At 50.7% G+C, this 27,928-nt stretch overlaps 1 protein-coding gene across 1 annotated transcript; it reads right to left on the reverse strand.

The window, feature by feature from the left end:
- Positions 1–1,139: 1,139 nt before the first annotated feature.
- On the reverse strand, positions 1,140–27,928 carry B4GALT1 (beta-1,4-galactosyltransferase 1). The gene is made up of 6 exons (XM_086770615.1): positions 27,639–27,928; positions 15,494–15,729; positions 8,188–8,375; positions 6,687–6,809; positions 5,035–5,139; positions 1,140–4,471 (listed from the first exon to the last, which is right to left on the reverse strand). Exons 1-6 carry the CDS (start codon positions 27,898–27,900, stop codon positions 4,336–4,338), a joined length of 1,050 nt encoding a protein of 349 aa, XP_086626741.1. The 5' UTR covers positions 27,901–27,928; the 3' UTR covers positions 1,140–4,335.

The following is a 27,928-nucleotide window of genomic DNA, read 5'->3' on the forward strand; positions in this document are numbered from 1 at the left end:
CCTTTAGAAGCCACATGCTGATCTGGTCCAGGGAAGCCTTTGTGATCAGTAGGGAGAAGGGTGAGCTCCTACTGACAGTTCTCAGCTGCTTCTCTCAGCCAAGGACAAAACTTCCATACAGGGCTTCTTCCAGCCATGGAGCTGTGTGACTCCTGCCCATTCCTCACCCCACCCCTGGAGCAGAAGAGGGGATGAACAGCCCAATACACTGCAAATGGAAGTAGGAGAAAGTGGAAGCTCCCTCTCAGACCATTTTTCTGCCCATAGATACCAAACTTTGCACCAGGAGAAGAGAACACCCACAACTGCTGTGGAACACCTTGCAGAATCCAAAAGCCAATGAAAGACACCAAACCTCCCCCACCATGTCTCTCTCCAAGCCCTCTACTGTGCCTCGGTCCACTGGCAACTTCCATACAATGGTGCTCCTGCACTGTCCCCAGTGCCCCAGTAGCCAGCCCTGGAGGGATGAAATAGGCAGGGGACAGTGCCCTCTCAATATGGTCTTCAGAACATGCCTTCAAGCAACTGTAAGGGCTTGAGCACATCATCCCAGTGTGCCAGCCTGGGCCCCAGAGGCTGGTAGCTGGTACCAGCTGGGAACAAGCCCACCTCTCCCTGGAGAGCGCTGAGGACTTCACGCCAGCTGCCTGGCTTTGCAGCCAGAAAGATCTCTTCCACGGAAACTCTTTTCATGAGAAAGTGCCAAGGAACACAGGCAAATGTTTGCATCAGTTTTCCAGGAATGACTTCTCCATTTTCACACTCTAGCCAAACCCACAAGCACCTGGGGAGTGAGCAATGGCCTGTTTCCCCCAAGAAGCCGACAGTGCCTGGGTGAGGGTTTTCATCCCCTGCCTGGTTTCAGAAAGGGTTTGCATGCTGTCCCCCTACCCACAGGTAAACAAACCACTCTACGTTTTTCTGGTGTCTTCTGGGGACTCGGATCAGTTCCTCTAATGCTGGTAAAAATTTTGCAGTGCAGAGATAGAGAAATTCACTTGGGGCAGGGGGGTGCAGCCAGAGGCGGGAAAAGCTGGAGAAAGTTAATGCAAGGAGGCTCAGGCACAGTCCAGTCCACCCCATCAGCCAGAAAGCCACCTAGCTGGAGAGGTAGTTCAGAATAATGCTGCCAGACGTTGTAACTGAAAATACTTTATTTGACATCAATAGTAAAGTAGGAACATTAGATTATATATCCATTGATATATAAATGACAAAAAATGCAAAAGCAAACCATCTATAGGAAACCCATAAGCAGTCCAGTACACAAGTGACAGTCTAGGGAAAAGCTGCATGCCAGGACCCTCCCTCATCCTCACATGCAAACAATAATCCCAAAGAAGCCAAGCATTCACGTTTCCTTTGCAGTTTGTTCTGGGTTTCAGCTGTTACACACAGTATCACTTTGAGTGTTGCTATCAGTACGGGAGAGGAAAAAACACCACCCACCACAGGTCACGGCCAGAATTCACTTCTGTGGAACACGGGCCTTTGTGGAAAAGGCCCCCAAAAATCCCCGGGAGAGAAATTTCATGGCCAGGTTGACTCATGAGCATTTTGTGAGTTTGATCGATACAGTTTACACAGGGACAATGAGATTTAGAAACCACAGGTCAGCACCAAAGGGTGAAACACGCAATGAAAGGCAGCCTCAGCTTTTACATAGCTTGTGGCTTTAGCAGTAAAAGAGAAATTAAGCAACAGTTTATTGCACCACTAGTGTCACTCTGCTGAAAATGACTTCCAGGTTTCCTGGTTTTCCAGTTTCCATTTCTCTCCTCTTTCAAGGCACATGTGTAGAAACCCTTGATTGCAACAGCCAGAAACAAGTGCTCAGACCACCTCCATGATATACAATGACTTCAGCATACAGGGAAGTGAGTCGTTACACTAACTTTTTCCTAATCTTCAGAGAATCTAAGGCAAGAGGAAAAAAAAAAAAAGCCAAAACGAACCACTGAATTACAACAGGTAGCCCCTTTGCATAGCCTGTTAGCAGACAGACACCACTGCAGCTGAAGGTCCCAGCTCTCCAACTTAGAAAAGGCTCAGTACAGAATGAAGGTGCTCTCTGCAGAGACCTGGGATTTTCAGTGGAGCCTCGCCAAGTTTTGGTGCTGACCTGCCACCTGTGGGAGCGAGGCCCTGCTTCTAAGGCACCTTTGAAAAAACAAAAAATAAAAATAAAGTCCTCGCCTGTGTCTCTGTTACTGGTGCAGACTAAAGCCACACTGATGTTTTACAAGTAGATGTTTGACCTGACTTTTGTAACACATCCTCTTCTTGCACCCCTTTATATCTGCAAGAGCTGGAGCCTGACCTGCCACAAAGGAGTCATGTTTTTAATGCAACAATAAGAACAAGAGAGCAGCTCTTATTAAACACAACCCTGCTTCTTCACGCTTCGCTCCTGCTCCATGCAAGTCCACCTTCTCTCACCTCCCAGCACGACCGAAGCAGCAATTCTGGCCAGCAACAGCTTTTAAGCGAAGGGAGTGAACACTTTTTCAAAGTGAGACTGAAAAGGCAGCTGGGTATCTCCCTGGTAATTACAGTCTCCGTGCATACTTTGAGCCACTGCCAGCTTAAGAAGCGCACTGTCCCTCGGCCCCTGCAGGATCCCACCCCTGCAGAGCAAGGGTTCGGCAAAACCTTCAGGTCTCAAAAAAAAAACCAAAAAAAAACAAAATAAAAAAAGGGGTAAAAAAAAAAAGAGGCAGTGCTGAAGATGATCCCCAATACAACGAGCATCCCTGATATCAACAGCCTTCAGCACAGGCCAAGGAAGTGCAAATTGCTGTGGTCAGAGCTGGTGGCAAAGCACGTGACATGCCAGAAGGAATTCAGTCCTCAGTTCTGGCTGACAGCTTAAAATCACTTAAACCAGCTCTGAGCGTGTCAGCGCTTGAGGCTTTCACACGGTGACGGGAAGGAAACGCGGGGTGTCTGTACAGGTGGTGCTCCGGTGCACTGACAGAAAGCAGTACTCCAAAACCCGCATGTCCCTCCAAGCCCGAGAACATCAGAAGGGAGCTTCCTGACAGAGGACACACACATTGCAACAGGCTTCAGGCGAAGAAAAAAAAATGACTGGATGTCAGCCCTGCCATGAGTATCTCAGCACCGCAGGAGATTTCACAGACAAATATGCAGAGCTAAGATAATGCATGGCTTATATATAATGACACACATGAAAAGCCTACTACTCTGAAGATAAAGGAGGCCTTGAATCATATCCTATTATGCTGCACCCTTGTTTAATCTGGTATTAAATATACTGCTTATGATATACAAATTACTTTTAAAAGTTACTAAAATGTTACAACAACAACCGAAGTAACAAGTGAATTCAAGTTTTATGCATGACCTTGCAAGAGAAAAATTTGGTTTTAGGAAGCTTCAGACAACATTTACATAGCATGGTAACTTTCTACCACCGTTAACAAATGTCAGCAAATTTTAAGGCCATAATTTCATAATGCAATCAAATTCATTCGTCTTTATTTCAGGGAAAAAAAAAAACCAAAACACTCCCCCCGGCATTCCCCCACCCAAATCCCCAGGTAGTGTTATGCTAAGGCAAAAAGTCACTACCACATCCAGAAGTAAGGTTGTCTGAAGCCAGCGGTTTTTGCCGATGCCATCTGCGTAGCTCCCACCTTATGCAGAGAGCTCACTGGCAAACTGTCTCAACTCGCTCAAAGCCTCCTTTGAGACTAACAGAAATAATGACATTCACTGCATCCAGACTTGATTGTTCAACACTTGCTCTGCACACAGAGAGAATGCTTGTTTTGGTCACTATGATAAAATATATGATATTGTCTCCATTAAAAAAATCCAATGCAAAGCGTAAACTTGTACAATTTTAGCAGCATTTTACAGTCCTTCATACAGTAAAACCAGGAATGAATTAAAAGGAATGTTTTCATCCACGTCATTTAAAATATCAAGGTATCATGGGCAGTATTTGCTGATGCATCACAGTTGTAATGGTTAAAATCTGTGTCCAGCAATTAACTCAGCATGAGGAGCACTGCAGCAAATAGATCAGATTCAACATTTTCTGGCAAAGTAAATATTTACAACTCTTATGTACAGCTTCTGGACTTATAAAACAATGGAGAGCTAGAAAGTTGTGTAAAGTCAAGTTTGGAATTAAAAAAAAAAAAAAAAAAATGCACTAGACCAACCAATTTGGAGACGCTTTGGCATGACGAAAGAGGCTTTTTTTTTGTTGTTGATTGCAACTGTTATAAAACCAGCAGATATAAGGCATCAGTGAAGCCAGATGTCCCGGGCAGCATAGGCAAGGTCTCTCTGGTGTCTGTGTTAGCTCTTCGGCGAGCCAATATCCACTGTGATCTTTGTATACAGAGGGTACTTGTCAGTTCTTAACACCTTGTAGGATAGTGTATTTAAACCGTCAGTGCTCATTGTCTCCCTTGTGTGAGCGATTCGGTCAAACCTGCGGAAGGAGGAACGGGGTTGGGGGTGGTGGGGGGGAACAACAAAGAAAGAAAAAAAAATTTGAACAACCCGAACTTCGCAGGACCTTTTTACAGCCTTTCAGGCGGCGTCTCCGGTGTTTTAAGAACAACTGGAGTACAGGTCCCCATAAAACTCCCAGATTTGGCCAGCCTGAGCAGTGGGTAAAGGCATTCCTATGGGGTCAAATTTTAGCCAGGAAAAAGCAGCCAAGCTTTTAAATCACACGGGTCCTTTTCCAGCTCTGCACTAGAGCACAGGTTTTATATGCCAAAGCAAGCTGGAAAGAATTGCTGCGAGCTTAATTTGCTGCGTTTAAGGGGAAAAAGAAAAAAGGCCAAGAGGCATTTGTACGATAGAGAAATCTTGGGGAAAAGATCTGTAGTAAGGTAAATAACTGGTGAGGGGAAGGGGGCAGCGTACAGCGCTGAGAACAGGGAGGTGAGCAAGGGAGGAGATGGCCACAGGCTTTCTGCCCTCGGATTTTTCAAAGAGAAAGCCAAGCAGCCCCCAGAATTCGCTGTGGGACAGGAGGAGACGCACCTCTCGGGGTTGGGTTCATTCTTGCGGTCTCGGGAATGCCGAATCATTCTGCACTTCCCAATGATGGCATCCGGACGGGATATCCCCATGCCTTTAAACACCAGCCTGTAAAAAGCAAGTACATTAAACACTCATGACAGGCGATGGATGTGGGATGCTTTGCCACACCTTCCACAAATAACCATTTGGTTTTGCCTTTTTTTTTCTTCTTCAAGGATGTCACTAGTGTCTTTGCAGGCTTGCTAACACCAAAAACAGGGAAAGCCAGTCCCTTTCTGCGCTGGCACATCTGCATGGGGAAAAGAGACATTCCTTTGCCAACACCAAGGATGTGCTAATTCACCGTACCCTCACCTGCACCACCAGCTCCTCCAAGGCCTACATTAACCTTGCTCCAGGCTGCAGACTGGGATTTGAATGGGAGGCACCTAGTTTTCAACCTATCTGGAAATGGGCCAGAAGAGCGTTCATTTTTGGAGATGTGAAGGCTGCAGCGCTGGTAGGAGCTGAAGTGAATGGTGGTGAAGCAGCATCGGAGGGGACATGCACGGTCAGAGCAACAGTGGTCCCAGCTGGGACCCACCAAGCAAGGGACAATCGGTCTTTGTTTGCATGCTCTCTGCAAGGCACCTGCAGTTTAGGGGCACCAATGCTGAAAAAGTACCTGGTTTCTTCCTCTTTGTGTCTCCCTTTTTATTTCTACATAGCATCTTCTGCTCCTCAAAACCTGAGTGCCCCAAAAAGGGAGGACTACCACCTTGCTCCAAATGCCTTGCCCCACTGGAAGGCTCTTCCTTGCTTGGTTTCTCAAAAAGAAGTGCTGAACTTCAGGAAGGTACAAGCACTTTTAGGAAGACCCTTCCTGAAGCACAGACGAACTTGGAAAGCTCAGAGAAAAGCCCACACAGAGTGGCTTTGCCATTGAGAAATGTGAAGAGGGCTTCCCAAATCCAAGCTCCCCACAATGATTTCTCACAGCAACCGCCCTAGGGATGTGAAGCCGTAAGGTAGCACAACCCCATGTCCAGCCTCTGCCCCAGTTTTCGGGAAGGGGTGGTCCCAGCCTGCCCTATGCAAACACCTTCCTCTTCTCCTGCAGTTCTCAGCCTTGTTTGGCTTCCTTCCGGGCAGGAAGTGATGGCTCAGGGTGTTATTTAGAGCCGCTTACAGCCTGACAAACAAAGCTCTCCTGGGAACAAAGGGACCTTCTACCAGGCTGCAGATCCAGCCAAGCCTTGGGCTATGTTGGGCTAGATGGGTCAAGGTTTTCTCCACCCCACTGTGCACCCAGAATCCCCTTCCTTCAGCCAGTGCAGGGAGATCCAGAAGCACGCTGCTACAACCCATGCACCGGCATGGATGCTTGCAAGGCTGCATGGCCAATGAGCGATGCCTGTGTAGGGGAGGGGTGGGATTTTTCCAGCCAGACCCACTCCCCAGAGCACCTTGGGAGCTGCAAAAAGGGGTGCTGGCACTCAGCAGGAACAGGCTGTCCACATGCTACCTCCGTCCTGCACCCAGAGAGGCGGGTCCCGAGATCAGGGTGGAAGGACACCCCACACCCCCCCCCCACATGAGTAAGAGCAGCAGGTCTGTGCTCATCCCCACGCCAGAGGCACTCTGGGTGCCAAGGCGAGGAGGTGTTTATTTACCTGTTATAAATGTCATCATCTTCGCCACCCCAGCCCCAGTAATTGTTTGGGAATCCGTTGATCTTTGTGAACTGCTCTTTGCTCAAGGCAGAGACGCCTCCAAAATACTGGTTGTAAGGTAACCTGGAAGCAGGGAGAAAAGGCCATTAGAGGAGGAAAGGTGCTAGCCAATGAGCAGCCCGCCTGCCCCAAAAGGGCTTGCTGCTGCCCTTTACCCCACCGCTTGCTGCAAGCGAGGAGCAGGGCATGTTTTAGTGCCCTGGACTCACCAGAGGCAGAGGAAGATGGAGGGCTTGGACCCAAATACAGCTGGGAAGTATTTTGCAACTGGCAACAGCTGCAGCCTTTCACTGAGAAGTCCCCTGTCCTCAAAGGACAGGCCGGTGAGATGCACGTCACCTTGCCAAAGGACAGACAGGTGACATGCATGCCCTGGGAGTGGCAAGAGCTCAGCGAAGCATCGGAGGTGACGCAGAGTCTCCTCTTCCTGCAGCTCCGCGGCTCGCCTCCACGCTCCCCAGTGCCCCAAAGAAAATCTTGCAGCCCAGAACTGAGCCAGTACTGTGACCTTGCATGCACAAAGCCAACCAACCAGCTCCCACTCAAAACGGGGGACGAGTCACCAGGGGATTGGGAACAGATGAAATCCAGACCCATAGGATCAGGAAAGGCACCCAAGAAACCCCCCCGGGGCTTGCCATTTCTGCTCTAAGCTTCACGTATCTGCAAGAAAAAACTGCAGCTGTCACACAGTGCCAGCGACAGTCCTGCTCCAAGTAGGGCTCGTGTCTGGAGCGGAGAAGTGCAAAGACTCTGCCACCAACACCACTGCTGTATCTTTAGCACTACCAGCCACCATGGGTCACGACCGGTTTTCACTTATAGACAAGCTTTTAAACTCCCCCTTGGGGATTTGGGATAGAAAAAAAAAAAGAAAGGAAAAGCAAGACACATTTTTATTTGCAGTAGCTTGCTGAACCCGAATGTATGCTGAAAGGCATTTCATTTTGTGTTGCTCTCAGATACCAAGGCAGGTCCCTCAGCGTCCCAAAAATCGAACAGCCAAAAATATTTCATTTAGCTCTTAAAATAGCATCTGATGCAGTCTTTTTAAAGCTGCATATAATTCTGACTGTGTGAGAGTGTCTCACTTTTCAGTCTGGGTGGAAACACTAGCTGTCTTCCAGCCTGAAACACAAGAAGGGATATGCGGGCATCTGCAGAACGACAGGGTCTTAAGTTTTTCCTCGCCCTACATTTCACTTTCCAGAAGCTGTGAATTTTAATAAACTGCTCAGCTGCATTTCTCCCCTTTCCTCCCCTCCAGCCCATCCTGCTCCCAGCCACCCGCTCCCCGCAGGGATGCACACGCCAAGACAGGCTTTTGCCAGAGACATTTTCCCATGCTTTCAATGGTGGGTGGGGATGTGTAATGCTGCACCCGGCCTGCTAGGCCAACGCCAGTATTAGGAACAAAATGCCTCTCCAAAAGGCATCTCACCGAAATCCGAATTTATCCATGGAGACAGAGAGGTGCCGTGGCTGGCTGTAACATTTGTAGGTGTTCCTGTCATCCATTGGGATGAGGTCTACGTCACTAAACACAAAGCAATCATAGTCATACTCTTTCAAAGCCTCTGCGAATCCTATATTCAGCAGTTTAGCACGGTTAAATTCCTCTTCTCCATCCTAATTTAAAAACAAATAAAAACAGTTAAGTGACTTAAATTTAACAGTTGACATGAGCAGTTTCTTACCTGTCGCCGGACGCCAGTGTTGTCGCACTGGGCTGGCGTGCCTGTGAGGGACTGCAATCAAGCCGGAGCACTCCCCTGCAGCACCCGTGGGATGTCTGCAATGAGCTCTGAGCCATGATGGCATCTGAGCCAGCTGCAAACCATGGGGACAGCCGAAATGGCTGAGGAGAGCCTGGACCCGGCTCAGCTTCCCTCTCTTGACGGGAGGCTCTGCTGAGCGGTGCCCCCATCCCACCCCACACACACTGAATTTTGTGATGAAGTTTACAGCCTGCTGGGGCAAGCACCTGGGGCTTCCTGGAGCAGAGGAGAAAAGCAAAGAGAGATGAGCTCCTCTGGAAGAAGGGACCCTTGCCACAGAGAGAAACCTTGCCAGTGCTTTGGCTTACAGCCAGAACAAAGACCATGGACCAAAACCTTTCTGTGGTAAGGATTTCGGCATTCTCTTCCTAAGCTCTGCCACTGCCACAAGATATCTGCGGGACCGTGGCACGGCCTCTGCTCAGCGGCACACGTGAGCCCGCACCAGACCCAATTTGCAAAGCACTAGGGTGGCACCAGGAGCTAGGGTCTGATGCTCTGCCACTCGCTCCCGCTCCTGTGCCAAGTCCTGGGCAGCTGTGCACACATGGGAGTAGGAAGCTCCCCGGTCCCCGTAAAGGGCACTGCTGCTTCGGCGTGTGGCTGTGACACACCACGCTGTTTACTGGATGGCAGCCTGGCATGAACTGCTTCCTGCAAGGGCTATGGCTCATGCGCCTGGATGTCACCGTCTGCTGCAATGCACAGTCCCTTCTCTGCCAGCCAGAGCATGGCATGACCTACCATCCATCCCGGAGGATTCGCTCGGGAAATGAAACCAGGATGGCTGTCACCATGATGGGAAGGACCTGCAAAGAGCTGACACCGCAGCAGGGCACGTTTATCCCAGGGCAAGCACAGTGAATGAAGGGACCTGCAGAGAGCGTGGCAGGAAACTCTCTGCTCTCCTCCCCGAGCAACGAGGCGCCTGAGGAGAAATCAGTTTGGGCTCTCTCAGGCAGAAATGTTTCAAAAGCACAGGTGGCTTTCAGCGCAAGTACAGGCTTGCAAATTGCTCGAGTACTTTTGAAATAAACAAGATCATACCCACAAAAGCGAGAATACCAGTAGTTTGAGAGTAAGGTTCTCAAATCCAGGACCCAACTTTGCAGCAGTAGCTTCGAACCCAAACCCTGTGCAAGGGAACAGAGCAGGAGGAAGAGAACACATAGGGCATCGCTGAAGTTTTTTGCCAGCCTGGAAACCAAGACTGCCAAATCCTTTATTTTCTACCACATCTCACCTTTCCTCCTTCCACACCGTCAGAGCAGTGTCAAGCCAATGGACTCCCCTGCCATGCTATCCCCCGCCTGCCCCGGCACCGGACGCAAATCAAGGATGGATAAAATACTGTGCCCAAGGAGCAGCAGCTTAAAACATCACCTCCTCCCAAATGGCTTTGCCTGGTTAATAAATAATCAGTTTGGAAACTGTTTAATCCAGGGTAGTTAACGGACCTAGGGCTGGAGAGCCAATGCAGGTTCTTGAAACACCCACAAATATCTTTCAAATGAAGGTTTTAACATGCAAGTGTCAAACCAAGGTTTTCAAAAGCATTCCTCACCTGCCTCGGGCATAAATGACTTCACAGAGAGAAGCGAGCTTTCACCGAGGAGGATCTGAGCAAATTTTCAGCATCCTCACCCGAAACAAAAGGGTTCACACAATAACTCAGGTGGTGGGAAGATGATCACCATCATGCATAAGCAAGGGCAGTGAAAACTTGAGTGCAGAAAATGAAGGAAAGTCGAACAAAGAGGTTGAGAAGAAGGAGAAACTGAGGCTGTGGTATCAGAGGGTTTTCTTCTCCTGGTGAAGGGGGCTGCCCAGCCCCAGCTGCCAAGTGCTCCTCAGGTCCCACGGCACCAAACCCAGGTCTGGCTTCATAGTCCCAAGGGAGACTTTTCCCAGTGCTGGTGCAAAGTGCAGTGTGCTCACATCTCAAAGCACCTGCAGGGTCGAGTCTAAGAGATTGTCTTCCTCTCACACTGCTCATTTCATAACGAAATTTCAAGGCAAAGGGCACTTCACACCAATTTTGCTACCAGCAGAGGCTCAGCCGTAATTAACGCACGCCTTCAGGTAGCCTCTAACGCGTCTGGGTGACACTTAGGGATTAACAATGCTATAAGGAGCTGTTTTTAAACCTCTCCCTGAAGAACCCCAGAGCACAGCGCAGTGACCAGACCAGGAGTGCGCAGGACACCCTCCTGCTGTCTCAACCACCGGACCCCAGCAGAGGCTATGCTGGGGTCCCACGCATGGAGATGCACCAGACACATGGCAAACACTTCACATGGCTCCTGCCAGATGGCCACACAGCTTCACACTGTGAAGAGGTTTTTTTTCCCTTTTTGTAGAAAGCTCTGTTTCTTTACCTAAGGCAATGTGAAAGCACTAGCATGCTTGCAGCATCTGAGACTCACATCTCCCAAAACTCAGAAGCATGCTGCAGGCTTCCATTTTTGACTGATCCTCAACTTAAAAAAAAAAAAAAAAAACAAAAAACCACAACGAAAAACCCCCCAAAAAACCCCAAAAAACCAGAGTTGGGAAATCTCCTTTCTATGCTGGTGCATCTTCCAGGTCAGCGCAGGGCACAATACCACAGGCGACCCTCAAGAGAGCAGATAAAGGAGAACTGAAGAAACCTGCAGCCCTCACCTCTACTTGGCAGCTCCTCATCCCATAGAGGCTCTCTGTTATTTCCCAAAAGGAAATGGATCAGTTTGGACTTGCTTGGACAGAGAAGCATCATCCTGAAGAGCTAGGCAGTGCAACAGACTGCTGTTGTAACAATGCAGTCAAGCTCTCGACATAGCCTCCACACTTATTTCCTGAGCTTTCAACGAGGAAAGATGTAGTTCAAGCATGTTTTTGCTATTTGTTTTTTCCCCTGACAATTTTTTCCCTATGTTATCTTGTCCTGAAACTTAACCCATGTCTGAGTTCAGTGCTGGTGCCGAGCACCTGTTTCTAGCTCCTGATTTTACTCCCTATGTCTCTCCTAACACGTCCAAGTTCATCCCCGTTCCCTGGTCCATGAGAGACTGGCTGAGGGCAGAGAACCTGCTGCCTCAGTCCTGCAGGATCTGATGCTGACTCCTTCTCACACCTGGACATGATCAGCCTGAGCAAAAGAACATCCAGGCTTTTTTACTTCACATCCCTTACCTTTGCTGAATCTGGTCTGCTCAGCCAAATCTACCAAATGATACTACCATTTTTTAGTGCCAGATGGATAAAATGGAGCTTTTTGGAACTATCACTCAAGCTAAAGAGCTTGCAAAGCAACAAGAAGCCATCTGTCCCAATTTGTCCTGCCTCCCACTTCCATGTAGGAGGCAGCTCTGAGATTCCTCCTGCAGACAGCACAGCCGAGCAGAGGACCTGTGGCTACCTCTTTCTCACCTGGACCCTAAACTCGCCTGGTCTCAGGGAGGTAATGGTGAGGATATGTGTTTCTGGCCAGCTCGGAGAGAGCCATCACCTCCAATGGCAGGTTGCTATCTAAGTCAGGGATCCCTCAAGACAGCCTGAACCACACGCACCACGTCCACGTAAAAGTCCACGCTCCAGTGGACTTGAGCAGGTAGAAACAAATTTCCAGGGCCATACAGAGACACCAGGAGACACTTAGCTGTTTCTCCATCACAGGGTGCTTTGAAGCCTCAGCACCATTATGTTGGGCAGCAGGACAGAGCAGCCGCAGGGGAAATTCACCTCCCCACCACTGCGAGGGTAAGCAGGAGCCAAGCACAATTCCCTCTTTTGCCCATGTACCTGGGGGGTCCTGACAGCCCCTGCAAAATAAGATGAATAAGTGCGATGCTCCAACCACTCTGCATTCACACGCGGACACACGCTCTCTGGAAACTGCTACCGAGCACACTGCAGGTAATGCCAGGGGCCAGTGGAAAACCGTAACAACTGCGTGGTTTTCAGTGAATTTGCTAAGTCGTCCCTTTCCCAAACTTTAGTCTGGCCACATGGCATTTGCACAGGCTGAACAGCAGTGAGAAAACTAATTTCTAGTCCTCAGTGCCCAGCTGAAGGTGCTGGAGAGCACAGGGGTAATGGTGGGAGTGAGCGGGACTGAGGGAGACACCACAAATTTGCCACTGCCTCCTCATTTGATGAAGTCAAGCTTGCATGGCATTGAATGGGTGCTACAAAAAGCATGCCCAGCTGCGTATCCTCATCTCAGATTTATCTGAAAGATCCTACAACTGTGACTCCACGCATTGGGTTTGGGTTTTGCCTGGAGTGGGGTGCAGAGGGTGATGCACAATACATATTTTCCACTGGCTCCTGTTAACACACCAGACATTTTACAAACATCATCCCCCTGACTTCAGCCAAGTCCTACTCTGAGGCATTCAAGCACGCAAGAACAGCATGGTGGAGACACAATGGACTCGTGATGGAAACACATTGCGCTGAAAGGAAGAAGTTTGACATTACCAGTGCAGCAGTAGCAGGGCTCAGCGCTCCTCTTTCTTTCTACGAGATGCAGAGCACAGAAGAGCATGTAGGCAGCGTGTAAGAACCAGATCACACAGTAATTCTCCTTGCTTCAGTGATTGCTTTGCTACAGACAGGATTAACAAGTAAAGGTAATATTTCCCCACTAGAAGGAAAAATAAAATAAAAAAAAAGGAGGGCAGATGCAAAGGGAAGGACAGACAAGAAAAAGAGAAAAGCAATTGTCAAGACAGCAGAGAAATAAGACCATATTCCTACTGTACTTCTGGCAGAATTAATACATTTTCTGCAACTCTCTCTATTCAACGTTTCCACTCAACCTCAAGAGACGCATCCAGTGGGTTTACTACCACTGACCACCCTGCCTCTTCCAGAGACAGCTTGTCAGAGGCATGCAGGAGGAGCATGTTTATTTAGGTTAGCAATTAAGAATACTTGCTAACGCAAGTCAAACTTGCTGAAGTCAGATGTAAACCTACATCTGACTGCTGGATGTATCCTGGACGTATATACCCCCATGTACCGGATGTCACTCCCACTCCAACTTTGGTCAAGGCATGCATCTCAAAAATGCATTTGCTTCAGTAATTTTTGTGAGGGTTAACTTTAGAGCACACAGACAGCCCGACAGCCCCAGCACTGGAGGACAGGACCAGAGAAGAGGAGGAGCCAGCAACGCAGGGCAATGCAAGCCAGCACGCACCATTGCAGCAGCAGCGGGAACTCCGACTGGGCTTTGGACACTGTCTGCCTTTACAGGCACCAGCACAGCTCCACGTGATCGAACCCATGCCTTTCCTTACCCTGGAACACCACTGATGGGGAAATACGAGCCCCAGCTGCACCGTCGGTTCTTTGTGATGGGAGATAGCCGCTTGCCCACCAGCGGTGCCCCCATATCGTGGGCAAGCAGCTCTCCCTGGGAGAGCAGCAGCCCCTGCCACAGCATCGCTGTGGGAAGCCGCACCGCACCCTCACTTCTGAGCCATGCTCAGAAAAGGGAGGTATGCTGCTCTGCCACCTGCACCAACCTGCACCTCAGTGACTGGTGGGGACCGTGGCTCGAGCAACCTTGTAGCACCAGTAACTTCCACAGGCAAATGCTGCACGTGCAAGGAAATGCGGCCTGAGGGATGAAGGGCTGGGACTGGCCCTGTGTTGCTAGACCGCAGCAGCATCAGCTGCTCTTTGTGTTACACGGGAAGGGTCACCTTACAGGGCTTAATTGTAGGGCATATCGTGCCAGTTTGCATGCTGCAGAAACGCCTTTGTGCCCTCAGCAACATGGCTGCTAGGCCACAAGCACAGTCGGCCGCAGACAAGGGAGCATCTCAGCTGATGTGCTTGGAAGCTACTGCTAATTGCCCACAAATCGCTTTTGCCCAGCTCTCTGGCACCCTAGAAATGAGCAAAGTAAGAGAAATAGTAGCAACAGAGTATTGGTTTTCCCTCTAGAAAAAGGTCTCCCCTTACTTTCAATTCTGTGAGGAAATTTATTGCTTGGGCGACCAATTTAAATATTTGTGGTGTCTGATATGCCCAAGCACATCGGCTGATCTGCAGACTTAAGGAGTTACATTTAAAGAAGCATGTTATTTTATCTCAGTTTTTACAGAGCTGAGAAAACAGGATATAACACAGAGAAACTGTGCTGTGCCCAGCCAGCCGTCTCTGCTGGGGCTCTCAGAACTCCATCTGCCCTTTCACGCTGCAGCCCATGCAAATGCCTACACATTTTAAGCTTTTCCAAGTGTGAACAACACCCACTTATTTAACCATCATTACAATATCAATTAAGACAGCTTGTCTGGAGTGAAACATGCCTTTTTTTTTTTTTAAAAGACAGGTCTAAGGCCACCAGATATCGAGGAAAAAAAAACCCAACATCCTTCTCTCCTCTGTCACTACTTGTTTCTTTTCTGTTCTATTCACCTGAAGACAATAACTCACCTGCTCCACTGCCACAGCTTTGCTTTCTGCATCCTGACGCTTTGTGCACTATTACTAACATGAACAGAAGCTGTTTGAGAAAGTAAGTGAAATCCTACAGCTTTATGTCACACCCAATGCCAGATCAAGCATTAACGCTACCTTGTCACCTTAAAGATCTCCATATGCAATTCCTGCAGCAGTTGGGAAAAACGAATATTTGAAAATAGAAATTAGATTGGGTTCTGCTATTAGGGATATTTTCCTTCCTCGCCAAGTGGTTTTGTTAAGCAGAAGCCCTTTAAAGTGAACAGTGCCTGACTGGAGGAGGAGACCCTAGGTTTTCCATTAAAATCATTGAAGTAAATTTTCTCGTGTTAATTTTCACCTTTTTTCTTGGTGCTACAGCCTTTTTTTTTTTTCTTTTTCTTAAAGCAACCTTATCCCTGCCTGCCAACCCACTGCCATTCAGGATAAAGCAACCACTCCGCTGTTTCAGGGCGCATTGGGACTGTAACGAGAGCATTATAAAACCCTACGGTTTTAGCATCTTACCTGGTTGATAACATATACTCCATAATCTAGTTGCTGCCTTTGGAGGATTGGGTGCAGGTAATAAAGCCAGTACTTCAGGTGCTCCTCTCGGTTCCTGAACGGTATGATTATTGCTACTTTCTGAAGTGCTATACAGTCCTTCGGAGCAAAACGACCTCCTGCTTTGACCTCTGGGTTTATTCTCGCCACTTCTTCCAGGTTCACAGGCTGGGAAAACTCCACACGTAGTGCACCAACTGGAAGAGAGGCACAGCACAAAGCGAGTCAGCACACACAACCTACTTCTCTGAGCACACACCCTTTACACACATTTGGGTTTTGTTTCTTTTTTTTTTTTTTTTTTTTAAATCAGAGGTTTATATCCAAACAAAATCCCAGCAATGCACAGAGGTGCTGAAGCTTGGAACAGCCATACCCAAAGTGACCACACGACACCGTTCAGAGCAAACGCGCAAAGGCGGGAGCGTCTTGCTATCAGACCCCAACCAAGTCGCTGATGCCAAATGAGTCTTGAAAATCCTCCTATTCGCGTGGCAAACAGACAGCTGCACTCCCACCGGCATGTGTGCCACAAAACCAGCCCAGAGGAGACCATTGCCCTCTGCGCTCTCACCCGCCTCGCACAGTGTCAGAGTTAAGCACTTCAAAAATAGTCCTGCTCTCCTACCAATGTAATTACTTACGCCAAGGCTAGCCACATGCAAAGTGAACAAAACCCCCTTTCTTGGTTTTTTTCTTACAAATACTTTCAGTGTTCTGTAGGGATGCCCCTTATTTATTAAAAGTCCTGTGTTAGAACTGCTAAAAAAAACATATCCAGATTTGCATGCAGGTTGGCAATTCCTGCACAGGGTTTCAACAGTGGCAGGTTTTGAAGCCGCCGAAATAATCTGTGGCAAAACTGGTGTGTAAAGCTGAGAAGTCCCTCTGCCTGGCACCAGAGAGAGGATGGCAGCCTCTGAGAGAGGGCAGTGACAGCCCCAGGCACTGACACGGACGAGACCGACTTTGCAAGACTTTGGCTCATATGTCTGTGCGAGTGCTCTTTGCTTGCCAGGATTTCTCTGCTGGGCCGTGCTGGCCCTGAAGCAGTCCCTCCCATACAGCTGCATGTGGGGCTGGGGCTCAGCGCGGCATCGCTCACCGCAGCCCTTTTGTGCATGCCCTCTCATAACATCCAGCCTGGCCTTCCTGCAGCATTTGCTTCCAGCCTCTCCAGCCCTGATGAACAGGCTTGCTGCAAAAACCTAACAAGCGTGGTGGTTGCCTGCAGAAGGACCTCTCTCGCAGCCACATCCTGCTCCCAGCAATGACAAGCAAAAAAAAAGAGGCTTTGTGTGCATGCTCAGCTCCCACCAAAATCTCTGCAGCGGGTGGGGATGCCAAGGCCCCTGTGCATAAAGCAGAAGGTCTTCACCATGAACAAGGCTGCAGATCGCTCCTTAAAAGATTTGGCTGCTGTACCCTCCCCACCATCTGGGTGTGGGATGCACACAGTCATGTCTTAGAGCTACCACCTCCTCTTTGCATTTGCCAAAGAGACCCCCCAGGCCTCTCCGAGGGCACGCACAGCCAAAATGTGTGCACATGCCCATGGTGGGTACACTGCACTCATGGAGCTCTTTGAGAAGGGGGCACAAGTGATTTTTAGAGCTCTAAAAGACAGCAGCCATCACAATCAACCTTATGCATACCCCAACATGTGACTACTGAAAAAGCAGAAATAAAGCTCCAAGGTCACGGCTCATTCCCTGATCATTCATTTAGAAGAAGCCACCCTAGTTCAGTTGTGCTGCTCCACCATCCCATGCTCAGTTGGGCTGGAGACAGCAAGACTGAGACTAGCTAAACAGGCAGAGGTGCTCAGTGTAAGCCTGTGGGCAGCTTTGCTGCCTGATTCACCACCCGCGCAGTGGACACAAGACCTCGCAGAAATCGGCACCAGGCAGGAGGCAAAGGCATCTCCCAGTCCCTGCATTTTGCACAGGCTGAACGGGCAAGTTTGCATGTTTCCAACTCACACAAGAAGACAGCAGCAATTTCTGAGAGCCCGGGCACGAGGATCAGTCTGCCCACGCTTTCGGCACTCCTGCACTTCCCAGCTGCATCCCCGATGAGCCTACCTGCTTCCCCACCCTCTCTGACCCACAGCACAAGCCGGGTCCTGCCCTGCAGCTGCATGGCTGGGGCCGAAGCCTCTCTGGACGAAAAGCGGCTCACAGCCAGAGCTGAAAGGGCAGCAGGAGGAAGAGGCAAGAATAGAAGGAACTGAGGCAGGAAGGAACACGCAGCAGCACAACCGGGACTGGGCCAAGCACAGCCACCCCTGTGCCGGTGGGACAGGTGCCAGAGCAGTGAGGGGAAGAGAGTGCATCGTTTCCTCCGAAATTGGCGATTGTTTCCCCGCCGTGGTGGCAAGCACTCTCCCAGCACAGCCTCTGGCCTCAACCTGCCTTCATGCCTGCTTCCCCCAGCATCACCTCCATTAGGAGACCAACACTCACAGTTAGGACGATGATACACTTTCCTGCATGTAAAACAGCAGAAGGCATTGCACTGGGCACAGCTCACCTAACTGGTCATGGCCAGTGAACACGATTACATGGGGCATCTGTACCCAGAGACGTTCTTTTCCTGCCTTGTCCGCACCCCACCGCCAGCAGCGGGACCAACCCAGCAGGACGCTGCAGGAAGCAGTGTGGCGGAAGCCGCACATCCCTTCGTGGGGCCCTGCCATCCCAGCTCACTCCCAGGCGCCGGACGGCTGCCGTCCCACCGAGTAACGAGCAAAACTCTTCCTGCCCGGGGCCGGCTGCGTGCATTCTCGTCTCCCAGTCGCGAGCCCCATCCGCCTGGGGGATGCTTTCTGGTTTAAGGAATAAAGGCTCTTTTAATGTCTCGCACTCACTCACGCAGCGTCAGGGAGGAGGAAATGAAAGTTTGCCATTTAGGCGGATTTACAGGGGAAATCTCCTGCTGGCGGCTTGTGAGCTCCAGCTGGGCAAGGACAGCCACAAGTGTATGGACACTGCAAGCAGGAATTTTTGGAGGCTGGTACCCACGAGGCCCCTGGGCCAAGTGCAGACCTCTCATCCCACCCAGCACTTGCTCTGGTTCGCCTTCAAGAGGCTGAAACACCAGCAGGAAAAGATGAGAGGGGAGAACACATTCATGACAAAAACCAGCAGCAGAAGACATAGAGATTTAACAGTTTCAGTCTTGAAGGACACTGGTGAGAAACAATCTGTACACTCCGGTTATTCAGATCGGTTTTAAAGGCTGCACACCTTCTCGCAAATGCTGCCCCAGGGAGGGAGCCAATGCGCAGCCGCTTCTGAGACAGGCCTGACGCAAATCACCCGCTTAATACATTCGCTGGCGTCAGTAAGAATACGAAAATGTAAAAAAACCTGAACAGGCAGTTTTCAAATACAGAACGGCTAAAACAAACTCAGCTTCGTCAAGCCATGAGGCTGACAAAAGCAACAGCAACATACCACCCGTTGTGAATCGATGCTTTCCGCTCACTTCCCAAGCAGGATCAGGCTAAAGCCAAATCTGCAAATGCAGGTTTTCCAACCGGTGACCAGAGCCATGGTTCCAATCGCTAATTTTTAATCACTTTGACTGAAATCTGACTACCTGGGTACTTACTGAGCAGGCTTTTGTCTCCGAAGGATGCTGACTCAGGACAAGATGTCCAAGAAGTGTGCAAAGTTTACTGCAAGTGCTGTCCCACCAGCCAGAACTGTGTCCCATCTGTGTTTAGTAGATAAACTTTCCAGCCTAATTCACTCCATCTCAATCTCTTTCTGCTTCTGTTCAAGGTGACTGCCTGACATAGGAGTCACTGTATACCGAGCCCCTGCTAAAACCAGACAGGCATGACAGAGCTATGAGGCCTTGCAGCTACGGTCATCCACGTGGCCTGGGATTTATAGGGAGATAAATTTTGGGTTCAGAGTTACAAACAAAGCTCCAACAGAGCAGCTTCACGAGCCTTCAACATACATTTTTAGCAAAAGAAAACCTCGAAAGATCAATAAGCAACTGCCGGAAGCTTGCAAAAGACACAAAAGCATCCAAATGCTTCCGAGACGGAAAAGTAGGTTTTAGCTGGCAGTGGTAGGGTAGAGAGAGACACAAAAACCAAAGCAACCCCCTGCCGCCCTCCATCTCTGACACTCAGAAGCGTTTTTGCTCAAAGGGAAGGTGCACAGGAAAAGTGTTGCACAGGCACATATGCCGGGGGGGCCGTCATGGCACACACAAAAACAGGAAGCAGCTTCTCTTGTGAAGCAAAAGGTGAGGCCTGCAAAAAGACAGCGGTCCCCGCAGCAGGGGGCTCAGGAACCCCCTTGCCCCCCAAGCTAAGCCCAGAACCCACTTGGCCTCATGGTGTAACAAATCTAGAGGCTGCTCTGGCCTCCCCGGACCATGGATAGGGAAAACACAAGCAGCGATGCCCCGCAGAGCCAGGTGCATCCCTAGGGGGGCTGCGAACAGGACGGCACCACGCTCCATCCAAGAGTGTGGTGGTGGGTGATATGACGTGGGCCAGCAGCTGCAAAGTGCAGCCCTGGGGGGTTCAGGTGGGACAGGGTGTGGGGGGGAACTCCTTCCCCAGGAGGGTGGTGCAGCCCCCGCAGAAGGAGAGGGGAAGGAGAGCAGCTGGGTTCACGGGCAGGTTTGGAGAGGTGGTCCATCAGACTGCCTTGTGTCCCAAGCACTTCACTGGGCAAATTGGCCAAATTCACCTGCGTGCTTCAAGCTAAGTGCACATCTCAGATATTTAATTTAGTGAGAATGAAAGCAAAAGTGCGCGGCATGAAGGTTGGAAAAAATCTCTCCCTGAACAGTGTGGAAAAGAATGTTTCCGTCGCCCTGTCCGGGAGCCAGGCACTGCTCTCCAACCGGCCAGCCACATGCTTACCCGCACTGCCACGCTCAGACAAACCTCAGGCAAAAGGAAAGCTGGAAAAGAGAAGCAGAACTTCCAGAAAGGCAAAAAAAACCCCTCATTTTGCAGGGGCCCAGTAGAAAAGGGAAGGGACTGTTGGCCACACCAAGTCTACCCTGTCTGGGAAAAACACAACCCGCTCCACTCCGGGAAATGTGGAGGCAAGTCCCCCCACCGCAGGCTGTGGAGCAGGGGTCGCTCCAGCCTCCAGACACACGTGGCAGCTCCAGGGGAGGCAGGTATCTGCATCCCACGGCTCAGCGAAGCAAGCGTTTCCTATTAAAGTCAGCCAAACTTCAGAGCTGTGCCAGCACCCACGCAGGCGGCACCAGCCAGGCTCAAACTGGGGTGGGGGGACGGGACTGGTAGAAGGCAGAGCTCCAGCACCCCTCGAGCAGCCCCACTCTGCTGACATGTAACCCACTGGCCAAAACGGCCATAGGGACATCTCTGCCTCCTTGCAAACTGGCTGGCAGCTGCTGCCCCTTGCTGCCTGCAGCTCTTGCTCCTCCATGAGCGTTTTTAAAAAAAAAACAACATCCTTGTGTCTGGCTAGAAATATCCTAGTGAGGAAAAGAAAGCCTTCCCGAGGACCGGGATACGTTTTCTTTGGCTGGTCTACACTTGTGAAGTTGCATCCCTTTACAGACGTCAACTACGCCAACGCAAGGCTTGAGCCTGCTACAGCAGCACATGCCCTGTCTTAGGCAGGCTTACACAGCATCTGGCAACAGCAACTGTGGACCCCAAAGGGAAACAGGCTGAAAAAAATGAGGATCACACACACTGGCCTCACTGGGTTTGCACGACAGCAGGTTTGCATGATCAACTGAGCGACTACAGCCAGAGAAAAAATATTCTTAATCCAACCCCAAATGCTGCTTATTCCAACACAAGGTCTCACACTAGCACACAGCATCTTTAAAAAAAAATAAAAGAGATTGTTGTTTCCACAAGAAGGTTCTTTTGGGAGAGAAGCAAAGTCCTCATCGGTGGCTCAGATCCAGCGCACGCTCACTGAAGCAGCTTTGAACCGCCTGCCTTTGAGCCGGGCAATCTGCATGCGATTAGCCCTGCTCACTGCCGCCGCAAAATTGAATTCCAGGCCCTCAAACAGCAAACTCAAAACAAACAAACAGAGAGGCCCAGATCAGAAAAAGGCTGAGCCGCCCCCTGTTGGGAACCCCCCACCCTGCTGTGGGATGGGATGGGATGGGATGGGATGGGATGGGATGGGATGGGATGGGATGGGATGGGATGGGATGGGATGAGCGGACAGGAGCTCTCCCGGGATGAGTGGCATCCTAATGACATGGTTTTGCCAGGGGCAGCCCCAAATCACAAGGCAGCCCCCAGGTCCCCTGCCATATCCCATCCCATCCTGCCGGTGGCGGCTGCACCTGGATCCCAGCGCTGCCCTGGGGCTGGGGTGCACTCCCCAGATAACGTGGGCGAGCACTGGATGCCAGGTGGGGCATAGGGTGCGTCTGTCTGGCTAAAACTCAGCCAGGGTTCATGCGCCCCCAAAAGCATGGGGTGTCACCGGCGGTGGGGAGTGCCGGATGGCGAGGACAGGAGCAGGGCACTGCAGGCCTGGGGAGATGGCAGCCAAAACCCCGCTGGCCCTGAGTTGCACAGGTTTGCGGAAACCCATCCCGTAAAGTCTTTACAAGGCCATTTCCAGCTTCAGCAAGACACGTTTGCAGCTAAGGGCCTTCAAAGCGAGTCCAGTGACACCCCAGCCTGGGGACTGGTGGTAGAGGAGTTGACAAAAGCCGCCCTCTTTCAGACAAACATCTGCAGGGGCTTGGGGACTGCCCCAAGCTCCTGCAGCTCAGCTGCAGCCGGGAGGCAGCTGGAAAGGTGGTTCGCTGTGCCCCAGCATCACTGGTGGCGACGGCCACTACTTGCCCGTCTGGAGATGCTAACCCATGCCTGGCTCACCAAGCACCCCTCCTTGCAGGCAGGGGTTCTAGGCACTGATTTGCACAAGGAATAACACTGTGCCAGTGGGGACAGGCTGAGCAGTGAGACCTTCTCCAACCCAGAGAGGCAAGGGCGAGCTCGGCACTGAAACTGCTCCATCCGCATCCCAGAAAAAACCCAGATCTTTGGCCCCAACACTGTAGCACTGGCTGTCTCTGTGCCCTGAACGTCCCAAGAGGAGAGGAGGTGAGCGGTGGAGTTCAGCAGCCCAGCACCTCGGGCTTGCTCAGAAGGCCACCTGACCCAGAGGACCTCCCTGCTGAGGACCGTGGATCCCCAGCACACTACCCTTTGGGGAGGTGGCCCTCAACACAGTGACAATGTCCTCCATCTGCCGAGCCAAGTCAGACTAAGGAGCTCCACATCAGAGGAGGAAAAGTTGAGAGCTTAACTGCATCCAAGTGCAGTTCAGGAAGCTGCAAGCGTCTGTCTCTTTCCAAACACAAACTTGGCCCACTTTCCAAAGAAACTAGCTGTTGCTTCAGATCAGTGCTGGCAGAGAAACAAGCACATTATAAAACACTCAATGCACGAGACGAAAAACTTTCCTTTTCTTCCCAGCACATCCTGTCTGTTGCGCTGTGTCCCTGAAAAAGCCACGCTCCAGGAAGGCACCGCACCTTTCCAAGTTAGTCTGCAAGCCCAATTAACAGCCCTTGACCTTCACTTGACCAGAGAAGAGGATGCTAGGGATGCTTTCACCACAGAGGCTGCTCTCTGCCCTCCAGTGCTTCAGAGGTGTGATGTGCTCCCCACCGCACGGGTAGCTGCAGAGCTGTCGGTGGCCTTGCCAGGATCGCACATCTGCTCCCTGCCAAACATCTTAAACATATTCTTTGGAGAAATTTAACATAGTTTCCCAACCTCTCTTTGGAGGCCAAGAAAGCCTAACTTAGAGCAAACTGGTCCACGTGTTAGCTCCCCCTCCCCCAGCCCTCTCCTTGCTCTTCTCTTTGAGTTTCTGTTTTACTTTTTCGAAACAAGGCAGTGAAGGGACGCAGCACAACCCCAGCCTGGAGCCCAGAGCAAAGTGACGCCTGTAGCACCCGAGTTGTGGGGGGAGGCGGGAGCGAGTGGAGACAGCGGCTGCATTGGAAAGATTTGAAAAAAAACATAAACAAAAAAAGCAAAGCAGACAACAGCAATTTCAGATGAGAGGAGGGGGAGATGCTCCGTGTAAAGCAAATGCTTTCTCCACCACATGGTATTCTCCACCCCAGCTTCTGAGGCACAAACCCCCCAACACGGGGAGATGAGAGCCCGTGACCGCAGGTGGGCAGCATGACAGGAACCAGACCCCATGCATGCCAAACCTACCAAACCCCTCTGTCATGGTCACCACCAGAAATCTTCTTAGAAAATAGTGTTTTCAGCACCTCTTAGGTTTTCACTCTCTCGCCACAGATTACGCCCCGCTAGGATTCTGCCACTGCTAAAGCATCCTCTACCCCTGGCCGTGCAAAGTCCACACATACAGGAGCCTCAAAGTAGATTATTTGTGAATCCACTCACCCCTCAGGCACATAAGCTCTAAAAACTTCTGTAATACAGTGACTAAGCATCACCACCGATTTGACAGGCTACCTCTGTCTCCTCTCATCACTTACCTACAGTTTAGAGTGGCTGCTCGCACTGAATACACAGGCATCAGAAGTGGTGCACCAAAGAGAAAACCCATGCCACAGGTCCTTCCCCCTCGAACCAAGTGACGGCTGCTCACCCACACCCACAAGCTGGCCAAAGGAGGTCCTTTCTGTCAACCCTCATTTTTTTAAACATGCCTTGCTAATAGTGGGAAGCATCAGTTTCTGTCCAGGACTCTGGCACCTTGAAGAAACAGTTGTTTTGCTTGCATGCCCCAGATCTCCCAGCAAATAGCCATTTGGAAACTGTATTCCTTTTTAAGCATCAGTGAAAATTAGTGCATCTTTGGTGGTTTGTGCTTTGGACAGTTCACTGGTTCATGGATTAACCTCATTTTTTTGTTTGTTTTATCAATATCACTCAATCATTAGGGTTTGGAGTCGTCAGTTATCTAACCTTAAACCTGGGAATGAAAAGCTCTTGAGCCAGGCACCTGAGTGCAACAAGATTAGTGCACTTGGGTTGTCTTTGCCCCGAAAAGCTCACGGGGCTGAGGGTGAGAACACATCTCTCCGGTTTGCCGTCCCTTACCAGCCACACCTGGCATCTCAGCGAGGGTCAAAAATGGCTAAGGAGACAGCTGTATTCTAAAATAACCTCCACAAACAGCAAGTGCTCTCGGTCAGGCAGGACTTGAAAATGACATGCCTGAAACATCCCTGAAACATAGATAAGCCTGTCCATTAAATTCTGCTTCTGGCACCGAAAGATAAGCGCTGCTTTAAGATGAGCACTCCTGGAGAGGGATCTTTGCACCAAAGAACCTGCCCTCTCCCACACCCTCTCCTAAAAACAGCAGGCACGTAACTACCCCATCAGCAAAACACAAAGACCTCATGGAAAAGCTAGGAAAAAAGCATTTGACTGTTTTGAAAGCACTTTTTAGGCCAATATATATACTATTTCTATAGAGCAACTTTTAAACTTTTTTTTAAAAAAAACACACAAACAAACAAAACTATTCTAAGGCTCCTAAAGAACTTAACAGTTTGGGGAACAGACACCTGCAGGATATATCTGGATCTGGTTGCTTTTGAGCTTCTCAGAGGCTGAAATTTCACCACAGGAAGCGGGCTCGGCTTCTCGATACCCCATTTAAGATATTCACTGGCACGCAGCTCTCGACTGGAGCATAAATCCAGAATGCTTATATTACCTTGTATTAGAGATTTTTATAGCTATTAAGGACTTTTAATTCAAAGTTGAATTATGGTAATATTTCTCTAGCCTTGAATAATGCTTTTAAATTATAAATAAAGGCAAGTGAACCATAAAAGCATTTTAAATTTGGCAGCTTCTTGTAGGGATTAAACCTCATTCAGCTAATGCATTTGCTGCAGAGCCAGACAGCAGGGATTGTAAACTACTCTCTTTAAATATCGCTAGAAAGAAAACTCTGGGTCTCTGAAACGAGTACCTGACTATTTGACCGTTCTAAAAGCCCGAGCAGCTCAGTCACACATATCCTGCGTGATTCATCACATGCTTCCCAATGACGGGGGCAGGGCGGGAGGAGGGAAGCAGAAAATAATAAGAAAAAGGATGAGATGCAAGGATGAGATGCATTTAAGTTTATGCTGACGGAGTGGGGCTGTTGGAGCTACCTGTTCCCATCAGAGCACTTCTGCATGGCTTTGGGAAGGTGGGAATCACAGGAAGGTCCTTGCTGGTTCCTGCTTGTTATGTTCATACTGATAAGGAGCTTCGTGCACAGAAGGTTTTTTTTTTAATTCTAGGTGGGTGAATTAAGTGTTAGAAATGCCTGCAGAGTGCACACCTTTCCATCCCTCACAGTGGCCTTAGAGACACATGAGATGTTCATCCAGCCAAACTCAGCCCTGACCAACATGCGAGGCACGACAGGATTGTTTTACAAACACTGTTTGCTACCAAAACCTGCAAAGAGCAGGAGAAAATTAAACACCCGCCAGGTTTCTCACTCATATGCTGGCTAGAAACCTTGAAGCCATGACAGTGCCAGCCTGCATCTGACTGCGCTGCCCCGCAAGCACTGAAGGCAATGCAGCTAGGAACCATTTCCCTACCGCGTTGCAAAGAGCTACTTTCTACACGACCCTGTAGCTCTCTCAACATCTGTAACCACTTCCAACAGCCTCAGCTGGCCTTTGGCGGATTCTGGAAATGGCACTGAAGATGTTACAAAGACAGTACAGATCCTTCAGTGACTTAACTCCAATAACGCTTTGAATCTTGGGGACGCTAAGAGCATTTCTCTAAACTCCAGGCATTTCAAAAGCACATGACTCACTCCTGAGAGGATCAGGGTAACTGGAGACCATGTAAAGCAAAGCCCATATTCATAAAGCGCTCCCACATCCACTCCGCGAGGACAGGCCTGCACAGCCACTTTCAACTTAAAGCGATCTAGGGGAAAAAAAAAAAGTGAAAGATACGAATCAAAAACAACAACAACAAAACAGCACAGTTCCTTTTAGTGACCTCAAAACCGCCTTCCTAAAATAACAAACCAGTCATTTGTCATTCAGACGCATCGATCCATAAACAGCTGACCAGCGAGCACCCAGAGAAACTATGAATTTCTGTGTCGGTTTCGTAAACTGAAAACCACAGGTAGTTCCTCAGAAGTCTCTTCCCCCCTTGTCATCTCTGGTAAGAAAGGTGCCTGTGCTAACGTGGCGCACTGATGAAGAGGGAGATGATCCCCGGGCCCCAGGCCCCAAAATAGCTTGTGGCCAGGTCCCCACCAACTGAGATGGCAGCAGGTCAGGGTAAGGAACTGGACCTACAGCACAAGATGGGTAAGAGCCTCGCAAGGGGAGGAAAACAAGCTGAAAACCACCTCGCCCCCACCTCCAAAGCCTGCGGATCAAAACAAGCTACAGGTGACCGGTGTCAAAACCGAACCCGACAGCAGCCCCCGCAGGGAAGGGCCAGTGGGGAGCACAGCCCCAGCCCCGATAAAACTCAGGCCGGGCTGCCACGTATCAGGATGCCGCACCGCGGGAAGCGCGGCCGGGATGCTCCACACGTTGGTATCCCCGACCCGGGCCGGCAACGCTTTTCCCAAAACCCCCGCCGCTCACCGAACCGGTCCGCGCACAACAAAAGACCGCGACGGTCCCGCACGGCACGAACCGGCCCGCCCGAGCCTCCCCGCGAGATTGCGCAAGGAGAGTATTTTGGGTAGAGTTCCCAGAGGAAATTACCCAACCGCTCCGGCAACCAGAAAGAAACCTAGCCGGGCGGGCAGGCAGCGCTCCCCGAAAGCCCCGGGGCTTCCCTGTGCGAGCACTCGTGTCGGTCCCCCCCGCCAAAAAAAACTCCACTGGCTCCCCGGGGATTCTCCCACAATCCCCCTCCGCTGGGCGCCGTGAGGCTGCGTGGGGGCAGCCGCTCCGCTGTCACCCCCGCGGGTGGGAGAGACACCCACCCACGGGGGACAGACACCCACGTGGGACACCGGCACCGAGCGTGCGGCGGGGGGACGCTGCCGTCGGGGGGCGGGGGAGGGGGGCGGTGAGGAGAGGATGGGAGCCCCCCATCCCCCCAAAACCCCGACGGGGCTGCACTCACCGAGCAGTGGGGAGGGCTCGGGGCAGGGCCCCGGCGGCTCGGCAGGCGGGGGCCGGGACCGGACGGCGGGCGGCGGGCGGGAGAGCGGCGGTGGGAGGTCGGCGGGGGGCGGGCGGCGCGGCGGCTCGGGGCTGCCCGGCGGCCGCAGGGCGCTGCCGGCCAGGTAGTAGAGCAGCGTGGCCGAGAGGTGGAGGGCGCAGAAGGCGACGAGGAGGCGGCAGGCCCGCTGCAGCGAGGTGCCGGGCAGCGACGGCTCCTTCATGCCGCTGCGCTGGCGGGGAGCGCCGCCC

The sequence above is a fragment of the Chlamydotis macqueenii genome, chromosome Z, assembly GCF_036417535.1.
Source record: "Chlamydotis macqueenii isolate bChlMac1 chromosome Z, bChlMac1.mat, whole genome shotgun sequence".
NCBI classification, from domain to species: domain Eukaryota; kingdom Metazoa; phylum Chordata; class Aves; order Otidiformes; family Otididae; genus Chlamydotis; species Chlamydotis macqueenii.

Bases quoted from the DNA above. Each gene is read 5' to 3' on its own strand.
- B4GALT1 (XM_086770615.1), bottom strand. From the start codon at position 27,900: ATGAAGGAGCCGTCGCTGCCCGGCACCTCGCTGCAGCGGGCCTGCCGC. The intron at 15,730-27,638 runs GTGAGTGCAGCC...CCTCTCTTCCAG, and splicing joins CGAGCCCTCCCCACTGCTCG to TTGGTGCACTACGTGTGGAG. The intron at 5,140-6,686 runs GTAAATAAACAC...TGCTTTTTACAG, and splicing joins GATGATGACATTTATAACAG to GCTGGTGTTTAAAGGCATGG.